This window comes from Trichechus manatus, unplaced genomic scaffold, assembly GCF_000243295.1.
Source record: "Trichechus manatus latirostris isolate Lorelei unplaced genomic scaffold, TriManLat1.0 scaffold00053, whole genome shotgun sequence".
NCBI classification, from domain to species: domain Eukaryota; kingdom Metazoa; phylum Chordata; class Mammalia; order Sirenia; family Trichechidae; genus Trichechus; species Trichechus manatus.
In genome coordinates, this window is record NW_004443989.1 from 11986726 (window position 1) to 12002091 (window position 15366).

At 45.6% G+C, this 15366-nt stretch overlaps 1 protein-coding gene across 1 annotated transcript in view; it reads left to right on the top strand.

Moving 5' to 3' along the window:
* Positions 1-15366, top strand: part of ACSF3 (acyl-CoA synthetase family member 3) — a 91571-nt gene that overhangs the window by 14119 nt on the left and 62086 nt on the right. Inside the window, exons 2-5 of the mRNA XM_004377806.2 lie at positions 225-944; positions 1815-1970; positions 3909-4063; positions 5487-5632. Of these exons, the coding sequence (XP_004377863.1) occupies positions 264-944; positions 1815-1970; positions 3909-4063; positions 5487-5632 (1138 nt within the window). The 5' untranslated portion in view covers positions 225-263. The remainder of the gene's footprint in view (positions 1-224; positions 945-1814; positions 1971-3908; positions 4064-5486; positions 5633-15366) is intronic.

Below are 15366 nucleotides of genomic sequence, written 5' to 3' on the forward strand. Positions count from 1 at the left end.
CTGGCGCCTGGGGCCTCTCTCTGTGTCTGTTCTCCTCTTTTATAGGACGTATAGGATTAGGATCCACCCTAGCCTGGTATGACCTCATGTTAACCTAACCGATAGCACCTTCTAAGACCCTATTCCCCAACAAGGTTGCACGCACGGGTACTAGGGTTAGGACCCGAGCATATCTTTTTAGGGCACACATTTCATTTGGTAATACGCTCCTTTCTTTGTTTCAGCACCAGCCCCAGAAGTTGAGTAGAAGCACTGTCGGTACAATGTGCCCCCTCGTGACCCTGCCACTCCGGCGCCTGGCATGGGCCTGGGCCTCCGGCTGGCCAGCTCCTCTGAAACACAGAGGGCGGGGCCTTCTGCATACGGCCTCAACCACCTGCCCTGACAGCAGCGCCCCAGTGTTCACCCGAGCCCTGGCCTTCGGGGACAGGACAGCCCTTGTGGACCAGCATGGCCACCACACGTACAAGGACCTGTACCAACGGAGCCTGCGCCTGTCCCAGGAGATCTGCAGGCTTCGGGCATGCACCAGCGGTGACCTGGGTGAGGAGCGGATCTCCTTCATGTGCTCCAACGACGCCTCCTACATCGTGGCGCAGTGGGCTTCATGGATGAGCGGTGGCGTTGCAGTCCCGCTGCACAGCAAGCATCCTGCAGCCCAGCTAGAGTACTTCATCCAGGACTCCCGGAGCTCCGTGGTCATGGCTGGCCCAGAGCACCTAGAGCTCCTGGGCACCGTGGCCAGCAAACTGGGGGTCCCACTGTTGCCGCTTCTCCCTGACATCTACTCTGGGGCAGCAGAGGGCCTGGTGGGAGGAGAGGCGCCAGCACCCAGCTGGAAGGAGTGGGGCTGGAAGGAGCGGGGCGCCATGATCATCTACACAAGCGGCACCACGGGCCTGCCTAAGGGCGTCCTGAGCACCCACTGCAATGTCAGCTCCATGGTGAGTCCGTACAGCACAGTGGGGGTGTGCTGTGTCTCTGAGGCCAATCATGGCATCCACTATAAGGTGGGCTTGGGGGATTGTTCGGCGCTGTCCCCACCCTACCGAGCCTAATTGAACACTTGGCGTAGCTGGTCATGATCAGCATGGCTAACAGTTTCATGGCCAGTACAGGCCGGCTACTGGAGCCAACTCTGCTTGTGGGACTGGGGGTCATGCAGAGGGGCCCAGGTGCCCGTGGAGTGACCCGCCCAGAGCTGACCACCACAGATGATTGTCAGATATTTCCCAAAGAGATCAGCCATGAAGTGAGTATTCAGGGTATGTGACCAGGACCTAAAATTTATATTTATGTGGGAAAACCCAGAAGAAAGAACCACTCTTACATACTCCTGTGTCATGTACATTATTTTTATGTTAATCACCATCTTTGTAAAACCCCCAGCCAGTTTATTTGTCTATAATCTATGCTCTGCTTACTTCCAAGTAGTGTTTATATGTACACAAAGAGACCCAGATACCGTAGAACCAGTGAAATAAAAATGAAAGCTCAAGACCACAAAGAGGAAAGCAGGAAATAGACTGCTTATAGTCTTAGCTGATGTGGCCACCACAAGTCAGTATTGAGCTTAGCTCTGGCTGCTGGCCTGACTGATGACATCACATTACCTTCTATAAGAGGTCATCCTTTTTATCTGTAGAGCTCATTTCTTACATCTCATCTCTAAGAGGAGCGTCCTGCACGTGTCCCCACACGGGCCCTGGAGTCCTGCCTCCCCCACCCCCTCCTTCGAGCTCCCCGTCTCTGACCATGGCAGGGCTGTGTGCTGGCCCCTGGCCCCTCTCACTGGCACCTGTGTCACCCTGCAGGTGACAGGGCTGGTGGATAAGTGGACGTGGACACCAGACGACGTCATCCTGCACGTGCTCCCGCTACACCACGTCCACGGTGTGGTCAACAAGCTGCTCTGCCCACTCTGGGTGGGTGCAGTTTGTGTGATGCTGCCCAAGTTCAGTGCCGAGCAGGTGAGTGGGGTGGCTCCAGGCAGGGGAGGCCCAGGTGGGCATGCTCTGGGTGTGGACTTTGAAGGCTGTGTATGTTCCTGTGGCTGCTATCACAGACAATACAGCTCAGTGTTTACACAATACACATTCACTCTTGAAAAATCCTAGAGGCCAAGGCCCTGAAGTTGAGGTGTGGTTGGGCTGGTCCTTGGGAGGCTGGGCGGAGGGCTGTTCCTCACCTTTTCCAGCTTCTCCAGCTGCCATATCCTTGGCTCGGGCCGTCCTCCACTTGCTGCTCTGTGGTCATGTGGCCACCTCTTCTGTGTCACATCCCCTCTGCCTGCCTTGTGAGAGCCCTGTGATCATATGGTGATCCAGGACACCCCCTCAGACCTTCTTCCTCCCCCTGCACAGACCCTTTGTCCCGTGAGGTCACATTCACAGGTCCTGGGATGAGGATACGGGCCTCTCTGGGTGTTGTTCTGCCAACCGCACCAGCTCTCAGTGATTCAGAGCGGGTAATGCAGCTGGAGGCTCCTTTCTTTATCTTTCTTTGCTCTTTCCCCGTTTTAGACATTTTATCCCTCCCCAGCCCTTGTCTATGAGGGTACAAAAGTCAGAAAGCCAGTTGCCATCGACTCTGACTCATAGCAACCCCATGTGTGTCAGAGTAGAACTGTGTTCCATAGGGTTTTCAAGGCTGTGACCTTTCAGAAGCAGATTGCCAGGACTTCTAAAACACATCTGGGTAGGTTTAAACTGCCAACCTTTTGGTTAGTAGCTGAGCACATTGACCATTTGTGCCACCCAGGGAGTGCTAATCAGACAATAAACATGACTTAATTTGCATAGTGCCTGGCATATATAACAAGTTCTTAATAAATGATAATTTTTCCTTCCTCCTGTTTCACCACTGGGGAAACTGAGGTTCAGAGAGGAGAGACTTCCCTGCGGACACAGACTTGTCCGCAAAGGAGGGAACACTTCCCTCTGTACCCCATGTCCCACCTCCTGCTGTGACCCCTGAGTGAAGGCCTGCTTGGCCAGCGTCTCTCTAAGCAGCTCTGAACCTCTGACCCTCTGAAGCTGAGGGTCCTGGTTTGCTGTGTTCCTCACTTACCAGAATGCTGCCTCTCTGTTCTTACCAGCAGGCAAGAGTCAAGTCTCCCAAGTCTCGTCCTCTTTCTTTGCCACCTGGTGTCTCAACCCACACACCGTGTCACGAGGCGCAGCAAGCACTGGCTTTATGGTCAGGCAGGCTTGAGTGTAAGCCCTTGCCTCTCTGACCCTTGGTCTCATCCTCTGAGAAAGAGCAACTTCATTTGTAACACCGGGCTCAGGACCCCATGGCACATTCTCTGGGGGAGGGCCCAGAATAAACATGACACACCTGTTTTTCTCCAAGATTTAGGGGGTGAAACGTGAGAAATTTAACTGGTGAGAAATACAAAACATTTTTATGTTAAAACAAGGAACAGTTATTATGGGGTAAGGTACAAAGTTCCCATCAAGTTTTTGGATGAAACAAAAGCTCTCATCCACTCACACTTGTTGGTGCCTGTCGGTGCCAGGCCCGGTACTGGCTGACAGGGACATACTGGCCTCCGGGATGGCCCCTCGGGCTACATGCCAGCTTCCTGGAGACGTGTCTACTGTGCACAGCTAGACATGTCTATGGAGTGGAAACCTGAGACCAGAACCTTCCTGCCCCGGGCTCTTTTCCTTGTTGCTCTTTCTCCACACAGTCACCTCTGTGGTCCAGACACAATTCAGCCCCCTTATAGGACGACTCCATGAGAACAGGCCAAGGGTTGTGCCTACAGAATCTCTAATGCTTAAAATAAGGACAGGCCTGTGTCCTGAAGGGCACCACAACTGGGATGGGGAAGTGCTCAGGGCTTGTCTGTGTGTGTCTCTGTTTTGAAATTTATATCTGTTTGCTTCCTTCGTTCCTTTGAGGTTTGGGAAAAGTTCTTGAGTTCTGAAACTCCACGGGTCAATGTATTCATGGCAGTGCCCACAATCTACTCCAAACTGATAGACTATTACGACAAGCATTTCACCCAGCCTCACGTCCAGGAGTATGTGCGTGCAGTTTGTAAGGAGAAAATCAGGTGAGACCTGTTTCTGGAAAATCAGCTCTGCTGTGTCAGGAAGCAGTTTTCCATCCCCCTTGGAACATCTGTACTTATGCATACATGTTTGTGGTAGAGTTTGAAACACAATTGCGAGTGGTGGCCACACCCTTCCTCCCCTGTCCTCAGACATACGTTGGCTGTAACTCTCGCCCCCACTGTGCTGTCTCTCTCCAACCTCAGACTGCCAGTCACTGAGGCATCCCTGGCTAGGCGTGTTCTGACCTTTTCCTGCCAACCCACCTGCTTCCTCCTCCTCCCCCCAACTTCTTTCCCCTCCTCCCTCTCCTTTCCCTTTCCTCCCTCCTCTCCTCTCCTCGTTTCCTCCTCCTCCTTTCTTCTCCTCCTCCCTTCTTCCCCTCCTCCCTTCTCCCCCTCCCTGCCTTCCCCTTTCCCTCCTCCCCCTCACTGCCTTCTACAAAGGCCCTTCCTCAGTGAGGAGCTGATCCTTTGGGTGGTCAGCTGTGTAGTGTCTGCTCAGCACTCACCATGAGCCTGTAGACTGGAGACCACACCTCTGGTTCCCAGTCCTTGGGGTGAGCACAGGAAGGGGAACTGTTTCCCAGGGTGAATTTTGGATTGTCCAGGAAAAGTATTTGGTATGGCTGCGTGTTGCTCCCATTTCCCTTTCCTTTGCTCCTTTTTCGTAAAGACATTTTGTTCCTGCTGTGGCCACACCTGACCCCCCATGTGTAGTGGGCACTTGTTGGAATGGGCGTCAGATGCTCTGGGCACGGATCTGATTGGGGTGAGGGGCAAGTTGTACCGACGCTAAAGAACAAATGTGAGAAGGAGATTGGCAGAGAGGTAGTCAGGGTGTTCTCCGTGGCAGGGCTGTGGTGCCATCCGTGTGTGTCCACGCTCCAACTCGAGCTGGGAAGAAGCAGTCCTCTTTGCCATAATGCATAAGAGAAAACGAAGTACGAGAATGCAGCGCAGGGGCTCCTGAACGTGGTGCAAGTGCTGCTGCATTTGTTTCTCCGCGTTATGAAGCCATTGAGCATGAGGGAGGTTCCCGCAGGTTCCAGCTCAGGGCACACATCTCAGCTGCACCCTCCTCCACTCAGAGTGGTGCTTTCTCCGAAAATTATATCTTATCATCATTCTCAGTATTATTATTTCTGTTATTTAGGACTATTCGTGAACAGCATCTTAATTATGTGCAAACGAGTGCCACCAAAGACCCTAAGAAAATGTTTTTCTTTTACCTTTGAAGACCTATTTATAATCCTAAAACATACGTACGGAAATCAAAGAGTAAAGTTAAATTTTAGCCCGAACTACAGCTTTTATCACGACTCTATAAAGAGTGATATGTGTTTTCTGGGCCCTGAGGTGGAGCTGTCCTCTATGTTGCAGCCGAGCTCCTTCAGAGCTGGCCACCTCTGCTCGTGTCGCGCAGGCTGATGGTCTCCGGCTCGGCTGCACTGCCCCTCCCGGTGCTGGAGAAGTGGAGGGACATCACAGGCCACACCCTGCTGGAGAGGTATGGCATGACAGAGATCGGCATGGCCCTGTCCAACCCCCTGACCGCGGCCCGCCTGCCAGGTAGGAGAGTTCCCTCGCCTGCCCCACCCCTACACACTCTGAGCCTCCGTGTGGGCCCATCTGCAGGGCAGCAGCATTCGGGCTAGAAGAGACAGTAGAGGGGATGACGGGATGCTGGAGGGGATGCTGAGGCAGCTGCCCTGTTGGACCAGGCCGTCAGACCAGGGGAGACTTCCCAGGCACTCACCAGCCAGCCTAGCCCCTCTGGGCTGCTTCCCCCCAAACAAATAATTTCTTTTATAAGGATCAGTACAAAGCTAGTTCCTATGAGGCAGAGGTTACAGATGTCCCAAATGTCTACCTTTTCCAAGCTGCTGTACCACTCCATCATGTCTAACATCAACTACTCCCTCTTGCCTCAGTACTCTCCCTCCTGTCTTTAGGTTCCCTAATTCTTTGCAACGTCTCACAGAATTCACAAACCACACAAAGGAAATGGCTCACGTGGTTGTGGAGGCTGGCAAGTCCCAACTTCATGGGTCAGGCGTAGACTTCTCCCTGGCCCTCAGACTCTGCTCAAAGGCACTCAGCTTTCTGACTCTGTGGGCTGGGAAGCCACTGCACTGTCTCCTGCAGGTCTCTGTTGCCAGTCCCTGCTGCAGGTTTCTCCTTCTTTGGGCTCTCCTCTTTGCTCTGGAATTGGCTCTCTTTTTAAGGCAAAACTGACCAGTCTCCTTGGTAGGCCACAATTACCCTATCACAAAATCACCTGGGTGGGAGTTACAAGACCATGGCTAGAAATGCCACACACAAAAGAAATTAATCCACCTCACCCTACTCTGGTACCCCTACACCCCTGCCTGGATCACCTGGGGAGACAGTGAAGGAAGTAGAGCCCAGCGCTCAGGTACTTGCCCTAGTCTGTGTAGAGCACCCTCTCGGGCCAGGGCTGCCTGCATTCTGACCAAGACCATCAGTTTCTGCTTCCTGCCACTGGCAGCAGCTTCACGTCTCACTCATTTCATTGGGGTCACAGTGCCCTGAGTACACAGTGCCGTGGGCAGCACAGGAAGTCCTGTGTCTGCCGAGTGACCTGCTCCTTCCCACCCCCAGACTTCCTACCCTTCGGTCCCCTCTGCTGGACTAGCCTTTTCTAAAACATTTCCATTTGACCCCAGACCTTAATAGAGTTTACGCACGTCAGGGACTGCCGAGCTCCAGGCCTGGGGTGTTGGATGTTGGCCTCTCCTGTACTCACTTAGGATGCATGGGAGTCCCTTCCAGGCATCTGTGTGGTCACTGGCTTCTTTTTATTGCTGAGTAGGATTCCTTGCTGTAGGTGGACCTTTGTTGTTCACCCGTTCACTGGGGGAGGGACATTTGGGGGGTTCCCAGTTTAGAGTGCTTACGAATAATGCCATTATAAACATTTGTATAAAGGATTTTGTGTGAACATTGGTTTTTATTTCACCTGAGTAAATACGTAGGAGTAGGATTGCTGGCTTGTATGTTTAAGTTACAAGAAACTGCCACTAGCACTTGGTATTGTGTGTATTTTCTTTTTAAGCCATTCTGATAGTTGTGTAGTGGAGTCTTGATGTGGTATAATGTGCATTTCCATAGTGACTGTTGATGTTGAGCATCTTTTCATGTGCTTACTTGACATCTGTATGTCCTCTTTGGTGAAATGTCTAGTCAGACTTTTTGACCACTTTTTAATTGAGAGATTTGTTTTCTTATTACTGAGTTGTGAGGGTTTTTTTTTTTTAACTCTGGATAGAAGTCCTTTATCAGATTTGTGTTTTTCAAATATATTCTCCCAGTTTGTGTCTTTTCTTTCCATTCTTGTAACAGTACTTTTTAAAGAGCGGTTCTTAATTCATTAATTTGTTCTTTTATGCATTATACTTTTGGTGTCATATCGAAGAAATCTTTGCTTAGCCCAAGGTCACAAAGATTTGCTGTAGTAAAACCTGTGAAAGCTGGAACCTGTGTAAGGTGGAAACCTGTCAGAGAAGGAAAAGTCAAATATTTTCCACTAATAGAGAGTGACAGAAAAGTGGTAAGACTATACCGTCAAAAGCAGAAAACTTGCAAGACCTGGAGAAACAAGGCAGTCCCGTCAAGTTCCAGCTCTCACAGGTTTCACTCTACTAGGTTTTATCTAGAAGTTTTATACTTTTAGGTTTATATTTATATCTGTGTGCAGAAAAAAGGTAACATAGCAAGTGTCATGGATTGAATTGTGTCCTCCAAAAATATGTCTCAACTTGGCTAGGCCATGATTCCTAGTGTTACGTAATTGTCCACCATTTTGTAATCTGATGATTAGCCTATGTGTTGTAAATCCTACCTCTGATGTTAATGAGGCAGGATTAGAGGCAGTTATGTTAATGAGGCAGCATTCAATCTACAAGATTAGGTTGTGTCTTAAGCCAGTCTCTTTTGAGATATAAAAGAGAAGCGAGCAGAGAGACCAGGGGGACCTCATACCACCAAGAAAGTAGTGCCAGGAGCAGAGCGTGTCCTTTGGACCCAGGGTCCCTGCATTGAGAAGCTCCTAGATCAGGGGAAGGTTGATGACAAGGACCTTCCTCCAGAGCCAGCAGAGAGAGAAAGACTTCCCCTGGAGTTGGCACCCTGAATTCAGACTTCTCGCCTCCTAAACTGTGAGAGAATAAGTTTCTCTTTGTTAAAGCTGTCCACTTGTGGTATTTCTGTTATAACAGCATTAGATAACTAAGACAGCAGACCTGTTATCCTTGGAAAGGCTACTTACAAGGCTGGCCTCACTTGCCATCTGGGAACTTGGATTTTAGGAGGGTCCCCACCATTCCCTAACTGATAAGGGTGGCTCCCTGTGCCTAGACTATTGGTACAAACACCTGCCTTCCTTCTGGGAGTCTGGAATTTGGATAGTGCCAGGCAGAGGGTGCCTACGTGACCAGCCCCCAGTAAAAATCCTAGGCACTGAGTCTTTAATGAACTTCCTGGTTGACAACACTTCACACGAGTTGTCACATTCGTTCCTGGGGGAATTGAGTGCTTCCTGTGTGACTCCGGAGCCCTGGCAGCACAGTGGTTAAGAGCTCGGCTGCTAACCAAAAGTTGGGCAGTTTGAATCCACCAGGTGCTCCTTGGAAACCCTATCAGGCAGTTCTGCTCTGTCCTGCAGGGTCACTATGAGTTGGAACCAACTCAATGGCAGTGGGTTTGGTTTTTGTTTTTTGTGTGACTGCTTGAGGAGAGGACTCTGGATGCTTGTGCCTCCCCCTGTTGCCAGGGTCTTCTGCCCAACCTGGGCAGCGCCTATGAGGTTCTTGCCTTCTACTGACCAAGAATGACCAGAAGAGGCTCAAGTTTTCTGCACGAACAAAGCTTTATTGAGCAAAAGTAGCTTGCGAGTGGAGACAAAGAGGGACAATGCAACGCTAGCCTTTGTCTCCCCAAATAAAGGATTGGCTAGGGCTTATAAAGGTTTTTAGGCGGGAAGAGGCATCATCTTTATTCATGAAAGGTGGGAGGTTATGAAGGTTAGGTACACGTGCAGGAGGCAGCCCAAGATGGAACCCATAACAAAGGTTCCTGGGACTGGATGGCAGGACTTATTATGGGGTACTGTGCCTGTGCAGTTCCCCCATGGTGCCAGCTTGATTCCTTTCGCAGGTCTGTGGGTCACCTTGCAGATGTCTGCGCATGCTCCAGGGGTCGGATTGGGCCGGTTATTCTGAAAAAACGTCTTACCAAGGAAGTACATTGAGAGCTGGGTGGGTTGTTCTTTTTTTATTGCATGTTCCAAGATAATGGGTTTTGTGTCATTAGTTAAGCACATGTTTTTAGTTCAGGGTTCTTTGCCTAGGGGCTCAGTCCCTTTTACCCTTCCCTGTCTCATTTCCCCGAGAGATTTCATACTCATGATTCTTTAGAAGGGTATAGGGGCGGAGATCTCTTCTTCTGTAACTTCTTCAAGCTGACACTGGGTTGTTGTCTGGTCTAAAGTTGTGTTGGGGCTATTGGACTTAGACCTGGGAATGCGCTGGAACCCTTGCATCATCATTAATTTGACATGAAACTGCTGGAGTCGGGAAGACATAAACTTAACCAGTGCTTTGAGCAAGCAGGGGCCAAATAAAAGTGGTAGATAGTTATTGCAGGTCCTAAAACGGGAAGAAACCAGGTTATGGAAGGTAAATATCTTTTGATTTGATTCCAGATATTGTTACCCATTTGCGTATAGGCTGTCGTTAGCCACTCAGCTTGTTTAAGGATCCTCTAAGCCTGAAGTTCTACTTCCCCGGAAACATTAATGTACATGCTGCAGGAAGTGTCTGCGACTGCACAGGCACCTCCCTGTTCAGCTAGGAGGTAGTCCAGTGTGATTCGGTGGTCCATGACTACATTGGCCAGTGAGTCCAAGGATCTCTGTAAGGCTAACAGACTTTGTCCTGAATTGGTACTGACTACTTGGACAACACTGGATAGATTTTGGACTTGAGCATTGGTGTGAACCTCACCCACCGTTAATCCAGCGAGGGCTCCCATCAAGGCCGTGACCCCTAAAGCTATGACAGTAATGGGTTCTCTTTTCCTTTAGCTGAGCGCTCCCTGGGAACTTGGGTTAGTGCTCCCCTGAAAGATTGAAACTGTGTTGTTATTGGGGATTACAAGCCAACAAAACAACTTGTGTTGACCAAGCTTAAATCAAGGCACCCTAATCCCCAAATCCTGTTGGCTTGGTCTAAGTATGCGAACCAATATCCTTTGGGGGCACACAGGACTGGGTTTCCCAGGTGTCCTTTAGTAATAGGCACCGAGGTATTTGTGCTTAACAACCATCCCATGAAATTGGATTGGTTTTGGGTTGCCCTAAAAATGGTCGGACCTTTACTAAGGGGTCCCCACACCCCAGGGTGTGTGAAGCTTCCTTCTAACCAAACATTTGTAGCATTTTTATGATTTTTGGAGAGAATTTCAAGGGGGGGTTGACCTGGAAAGATCCGTACAGTTAAAACGATAATAGGTACCTGTAGAGTCTAGTAGTTGAAACCTTTTGACAAAACCTGAGCATCAAGCAAAATTTCCTCCACTGGTGTTGAAGGGATATGGACTGGGAACATGTGGGTCCAGAAGATAGGACCTCTCTTTGCTAGCTTCTGCTCCACAGTCCAGGTCTCCTCAAAGTCGACTGGATTCGTAGCTTCAGAAATCCTTGATGGCTATGCCATTAACTTTTCACAGATTGGCTAGAAACTGTGATCCTACGTTTTGAATTGTCTTTCTTAACAATCATTGGTACAGGTTTCAGTAATGACAGTCAGGAGGGTCTTCATTGGTCCAATAAATTTCTATTTACTAAATGCTAATAGAAAAAGTTAAAAGAGTGAAAAGTCTTGTGTGTTCTGTTTGATTGTATTTATGTGAAAGGGTCCCTAAAAGATATTTTTCAAGATTATCTTAGCTATTGTCTTTATACCTCAGGGCCCAGTTGATGTGTCCTTGTGAGTCCTTGTGGGCCCAGCTCTAGCTGGGTCACATTCTGAATGCTCAAGGAGAGGGAATAATAACTCTAATATTGTTTTCTAAATAATTCTCTCCTTTTGATCGGAGATTGGAGGTAGCACATCGATGATCAATACCTGGACTTAGTCTAGCTCCTAGGTGGCAGCTATTGCAGGCTCTTTAAACTCACGGTGTTGGTTTTCCACCAGATACCATCTGGTTTTTCACCAGGTTATTAAGTAAAAGCGATGTTCTCAGCAATCGCATTGCTGGAGTGAGCGGACTCAATGTACATCAAAATTTTAGCCTGAGGCCTTTTGCCTTTTAGGTGTATAAAACAATAGACGATAAATTTTATTATGCTTAATACCATCAGGATGTAGACTAAGAATATTACTATTCCTTGTGATAGTGATCTATCCCATGTACGTATTCCTGATGGTAACCAACCAAACAAATCTAGTTTTTGTTTTAAGAGTGTTACAACATGTAATCAAGTAGCTTGTTGTCCAGTTCCATGTATATCTTGTCTACAGCACAGACTACACCTTCGTGGACTGATAAAAAAAATCTAAGGTTATTTTGTTATCTTATGTCACCTTGGTTTATGAGATTAGAGCTCACTGTTGTGCTTCCATCCCCTTAGCAACTTTGTCTGCTGTTTGTCCCATAGCGATTGACAAATTTCTTAAAGATTTCTCCACTTCAGATATACCATATACCATAAGTAGGAATTAGAGCTACCAATCATATCCTGAATGTTGGACCAATGAGTTTTCTTCTGACTTTCATTTTACATTATCTGACAATTTAACATTACCTTTCCAATATTTGCTAGCATCATTACTATGAATATCTAAAGGTAATCGTAAAGTTCTCAAAGTGCATTGCCCACACATTCATCAGGAATCTAAACAACTGATTGCCCACATAAATTCACTATCAGTTGGAAAGGGATCATCTAAATTAGTATAGTTGGATCTCCCACACAGAAACATATCCATAAGGAGCACACATAGTTTGTCTAGAGGAAACGGAAAATATAGAAAAATTTACATGTGACAACGAAGTTTCCATTAGAGAATTCATGATTAGCAAGATAATACAGGATGGACCTCTCCTGTTGGAGGTCTTTAGTTAGTCTGTTTAAAACATACTAAGTGTTCTTGCCAAGGGCAGGCTGCCCCTCCCTGGTTTACCTATTAACAGTCATGGGTCACTTTTTCAGAAGCAGAAGTAGAGTGTAAGACAAGATGGGAGTCTGAGCCATGAGGTCAGTCTCCTCTAAGAACCTGGTTTCTTTAAGATACATAATTTTCCGTAAAGTAAGAGGGTGACGGTTTGATTATAAACATTAAACAGGTATTTCATATGACACTGTGTTGAAGACTGATTAAACTGATTATTGATTTATCCTAAACATAACTCTCAGTCTGATCTTTGAAGTTAGTTTCTTAAAACAAGACTGAATTCTTCAAAAAAAAAAAGCACAATGCCCAGAGCAAAACGGTCTTAGACTCAAAGTAGCTTTAGGAACCAGTTTTTTCCTCACAGCTCGAGGTTCAAAAGGACACCCAAAGGCGATCACCTGTGTGGGTTGCCTCAACCTCCATGAAATCCAGAAATCTGGATTGTGGGAGAGTTACATACAACTCTTTCATGGTTCTCTCCTTTGGATCATGATCTTGCTATAGAATCTTTTATAAAAAATGCTCAACAAATGGTAACTGGGCATCATCTGATTTTTAAGATCCCAGCCACCATACAGCAAACTAGGAGGTAAAGTAGAAACACTAACAATAACATTAGGCCAATTGTCTGAAATAACCAGTGAAACCATGACCATAAGGTCTTTGAACCAAGGAAATAAATCTCATGAGGTATTTCTCTGTACATAAGCAACATTAGTAACTGTTTTTCATGTACCTCAACAGTGACTATATTCTCCAAAACCTCAGATTGTGTATTACAGGCACATTTATCTATTAAGGCACAAACTGTTTCTTGAGAGAACTAATAGGAAATCTAATGCTGTTCTGTTTTGTGAAGTCATAGCTCAAATTTCAGACACCTCTCTGGTTATGATATTTACAACTGTGCTGAGTTTACCAACAGGAACTTCTAATTCAAGATTTACAATATCTAAACCCATCAGTTAGATAATTTAGGAGAAAGGAAAATGATTTAAAGTAGGACCTTAAGACATCAGCTGTATTCCCAGATAAAACCCATAGTGTACTCAGTCTTATGTAGTTAATTTCTGTTCCACGTGATTCTGGATCAGCCACAGTCTGTGAATTCATCAGCTTCTGCATAAGAGTCCTGGAAATCTTGACTGAGTCTAGTCACAGTCTTTTTTGCGAGTCCAGTATAGTTCATCCCTTTTGTTGAGATATTTTGGTCAAACGTTTTTAGCAAATCAGCAAAATAAAAGCTTATCTGCAGATGACTAAACTTAATATGGCCATGATTAATTTATAAAAATAATATTCTTAATAGTGAAAGACCTGATATAAATTAATTGCAAGCCCAATGTAAAAAAAACTTTAGATAAAAATATTTCTAAATATAACTATTAACTGTATTCAAAGACTTCAGATATAATATGTAATAATTTTGATACAGAATACCATATAGTCAGGACATATTAAGAATATACCAAGCTTATCAAATCTCTAAATACCTGAATAGTAATAAAACAATTTCATAGGTAAATGATGTGAATTCCCCAAACCACTGGCTTTGATGATGCTAGATTCAAAAAAAATAAATTTGTGACCAAGTTAACAATAAATAAATAATTATAAAATTATGACATAATATTATGCATTTGTTGTCTAATACCAGGCAAAAATGTAAGAGGAAATACATATAAATTTTAACTCAGAGAAAATCAGGTACTTCTCTTGATTTTGGCAACACATCTACGTAATTTATGACAAAACTTTTTAGCACTTTTCCTTGATAGAATTTTTGTGGCTTTCCATGGAATTTCAGAGTTGTCAGGAGTTTATTGTAGGTCACTGTGAAACAATACTTAAGTTATTTAACCAAAGATCTTAGAGTAAAAATCTTAGCTTTCTTTTTTAAAAACCATTCGACTTGGTTTTCGGCTCAGGAATCTTATTCTAAAAAGAGGCCAAACCTGTGTCTTCCAGGCAGATTACACAAAGAATAGATTAAACCTTTAACTCAGAAATCAAAGAAAATGTTGTTATTTTAACAGCAAGAAACCTAATTCTTTGTTTTATATACTATTTAACATTAAAGCTCCTAAAAATCTCATAAATTAAACCATTAAACTTTAGTCAGACAGATAAAAATTTTGACCGACCAAATAAATTTCGTTTTCAATAAACCTCTTAGACATTGACCTTGTTGCATACCTCTTATAGTGCATCCCTTTAAATGGCAAAAACGAACACACTCATTAGCAGACTTAAAAATATTATATACTTCCTCTTGTGGCATAAAAAGCAAAAGTATATAAGCTTAAATTATGATAAATACATATGAACTCAATTTAACATCAATAAGTTACCTAAAATGTCTTTTGAATTATTTGAAGCCTGTATATCATAAAACGTAACTGTAATTGAAAGTCTGTTTAAACATTCCAAATTTTCATTCAACCTTTACTATTTCTCATATTTTTCCCAATCTAATTTTTGCCCTTAAAGATTTTATCACCTGCCTTTGGAAATCACAAAGTCCCTGGTCAACTGACCAATTCATTGATATGGATATAACCTTAAGTGTCTGGCTAGGAGTGCAAACATTTTTCCAGGCCACTTCAGGTGTGTCTCATTGTGATTTCTATTGTTTGACTTCTTAGAGTTCCCCTATAATAGAACTTGTTTACAGTTCTTTCATGACTGGGATCCACCCAACTTCTGATAACTATAGCAAAGTATCAATTTTTCTTACCTTTTGTCTTAAAAGGGTCTCCATCTAGTTGGAAAGGGTCATTCAAAAGCTTCCCTGGAGCTATACGACCTTGGAGACTGGGGTCTGGGGCTGAGGAGGCCTGATTTTGCCCTGCCCTCACTCTCTTGGCTCATGGAAGACATTTACATATGTTTCAAAATGCCAGGACTATCACCCACCAATCAGCACTAAATGAAAAGGGGAGTAAAGTAAGGAGGAAAGTGAAATGAGGAAGAAAAGAGAGAAAAGAGAGGGAAAGAGTAAAAGTGACAGAGGGAGTCGAAATACCGTTGGTCAGAAAAGTCAGGGGCAGCCAGGGTAAGACTAAGGAAATAGCTCTGAGTGCGGCTATAAAGGAAAATGGCGCT